Raw genomic sequence first — 2,702 nt, 5'->3', positions numbered from 1 at the left:
GTGCCTCCATCCAAAAAGATAGCCAGGTGGATTTTTAAAAAGAAACCCAAATACTTTGGGTATGCATCGGTACCAATTCGCTAGGATCCACCTCCATGTCTCACCCCAAGGAATCCTTCCCCATTTGGAGCGCCAGCTCCTGCTCCAACTAAACTTGGATCACCTCCTATCTCCTTGTTGCCTGCTCCACGCGCAGCTGCACCCACCTCTGGCGACAATGAAAACACTGAGATCACCACCAAAGTTGCCACATAATCCGAGCCTTCTACTTCGGCTAGCGAACCATCAGTTAGCAAGCAGTCGGAGGAAACAAGAGATTCATCGCAAGTATTTGGCACTAAGCAGCCCATTCCACAGTTGTCTTCTTCAGCACTCGTAAAACCTGGACACATTTCCACCTACTTCAGAAATAGTAAGCATTATGGCCCTTTACATATATATAGAGAGCCCATTATTCTTGAAATCTCTGGTAATCATCAGAGAAATTGATACTAGTACTGCCGCCAAGCGGGAGCGCGCTTTGAAAAAAATGCTGCACGCACTTGCTCACTGGATGGGAAATGATGAAAATCGAAATATCACCTTCAGCGATATGCTGCCTCCCGTGGATGAACATGAAAACGAAACTGAAGCGCAGAAATATATGACATCCTTGAAAGAAAAAACGTCAAAGATCAGCAATCAGATGCACACAAGTCATTTCATGGATCTTTTCGCTTGCATAGGCTACGCAATGATGCGTAAACGTCTTGTTGGCCCTGGAAAACTATATAAACAGTGAAGGAGTTTCAGATGGACAACAGACCTGGTAATGTCTCATATAATCTATACACATTAGCATTATGTTTTCTTAGGCGTTGGCAGGAAATATGATGAGATATCTAACATCAATATTAGCAAATCTTTCAGTAGGACATAGTTGGACGAAAAAGAAAGTGACAGCTGGATTTCGGTTCCTTACGTTTGTAAAACATTTTGGAAAAGAGATACTCTACTTCCCTTCCATTCTGACATGTTCTCGAATCGCATCTGTAAGCGTCACTGCATAGCCTCATCTGATATTTGGCAGCTCTCATTCAGTTGACGAATGAAGAATGGAAGATATTGATAACGCGAGATGATTTCAAACGCTTTTTTGAAACTGCAGTTGATCGAATTAAGAGCAACTTGGCCATCGAGGAACTATTCCGTCCTACATTGTAGAACTTGTTGAAGATGCTGCTCATGCGGATGCATTCACCGAGAGAAAATTGCCAAAAGTATGATGAATAAATGCTCATCGAAGATAATGATACCATGGTACCGTACTCCTAGTCTTGATCGTGCAAGCTCTACTGATCTACTGCAGTAACTAATGACGTAAGTCATTTCTATAAACCTTTACCTGACGCTCGTTTCTTCAAGTATTGGCATTCGCTTGTATGTTCATAGCATTTATATATTTCAGTTGCTTTCTTTCTCCCTTACCTCGCTCTTAACAACTGTCCAGGTTAGGATCAAGAAGTGTGCTCTACAGGCTCTCATTGTCCAGGATGTACTATACCGGAACGGTGGATGTGCTGTACTAGGATATAAAAAGTAGGTTATCCTATCTGATTTTTCCTATCTGATTTTCATTCTCACGTACAGCGTCTATATGTATCAATAGATTTTACCTTAAGCATCCGCATATCCTGCATGTCACAAAAGCTCTCAGATCATGTAAGTCACGCATAATACGATACGTATAGCCGGGACTATCGGTCGGGACGGCGTGTCTGCCTGTGGACCGCACGGGATAGCCAAACGGGACAGGAGTGCTCCCCGTGGATACGGGATCATGCCGTACGGGCGCGTCGACGGGATTTCCGCCCGAATTCCGAGCCCTGGTTGAGACTTTTATTCTCTAGCTTTTTGTCAGGTATTTACACCTTTTACGAACACTAAAAATATAAAGAGGATAATACATACAAAAAGGAAGGGTCTATGCTAAGCGACGCTGTGCAATGGAAATAAGATCTAAATGGGAAAGGTCTTGGAAAAAAGGAACAGAAATTGAATAAGGAAATGCTTGAAGTCTGTGCACGACAGTAGTGTGTCGTGCACGGGCTTTACCCTTTCCTCTTTGGTCACTTCGCCGTTATGCGCGCCGCTCCCTTTGATACCTTTCCTTTTGAATAGTATTTCCATTGCACAACATTTACACATTATAGACTTTCCTTTCTTATCATATATCCGTAAAGTCCACACATAATATAAACACTGAAGCCAGCAAAGGAATAAACCGACACTTAATTAGTATCCTCTTACTTCGTGATCTCTCCTTTGTGACAGGTTTCTGTGATTCGTAGCGCAAAAGATTAGCGTTACGAGAAGTGCAAAAGAGCGTTAAGACACCTGCAAAAACCAAGGCCACCATCAAGGTGGCTGACGTGAAGAGAGTGGGATTCGAACCCACGCCTCCGAAGAGATCAGGGCCTTAACCTGACGCCTTAGACCAACTCGGCCATCTCTCCTTGTGTTTTTCCCTCAGAGAGTGCTTACTAATCTAGGCTAAACTAGCCTTGCTCCGCTACACATAAATCGGGGTTCCTGTCAAGTTCCTGCAAGCAGGAACCTTTAACTTCCATATTAATTTAAATAATCCACGGGTTGGCGCTGTCTTAAAATTATACTGCATTTCAACTACTGCATTGACTTTGATTTTACACACTGGAGGTCAT

At 43.1% G+C, this 2,702-nt stretch overlaps 1 protein-coding gene and 1 non-coding gene across 2 annotated transcripts; both read right to left on the bottom strand.

Moving 5' to 3' along the window:
* Window positions 1-80: 80 nt before the first annotated feature.
* On the bottom strand, window positions 81-1,226 carry VTP01DRAFT_1670 (uncharacterized protein; the record flags this gene model as incomplete). The annotated part of the gene is made up of 2 exons (XM_069380046.1): window positions 81-398; window positions 1,197-1,226. The coding sequence occupies 2 exons, from the start codon at window positions 1,224-1,226 to the stop codon at window positions 81-83; spliced, it is 348 nt and encodes a 115-aa protein (XP_069238094.1).
* Window positions 1,227-2,412: 1,186 nt separating this feature from the next.
* Window positions 2,413-2,495, bottom strand: VTP01DRAFT_t63. The gene has a single exon. It is a non-coding gene; the product is annotated as a tRNA-Leu (tRNA).
* Window positions 2,496-2,702: the final 207 nt, after the last annotated feature.

This window comes from Rhizomucor pusillus (assembly GCF_041956525.1).
Source record: "Rhizomucor pusillus strain CBS 183.67 unplaced genomic scaffold VTP01scaffold_11, whole genome shotgun sequence".
NCBI lineage: Eukaryota > Fungi > Mucoromycota > Mucoromycetes > Mucorales > Lichtheimiaceae > Rhizomucor > Rhizomucor pusillus.
Note: the sequence above shows the minus strand (reverse complement) of the source record. Positions and strands in the feature narration are given on the sequence as shown.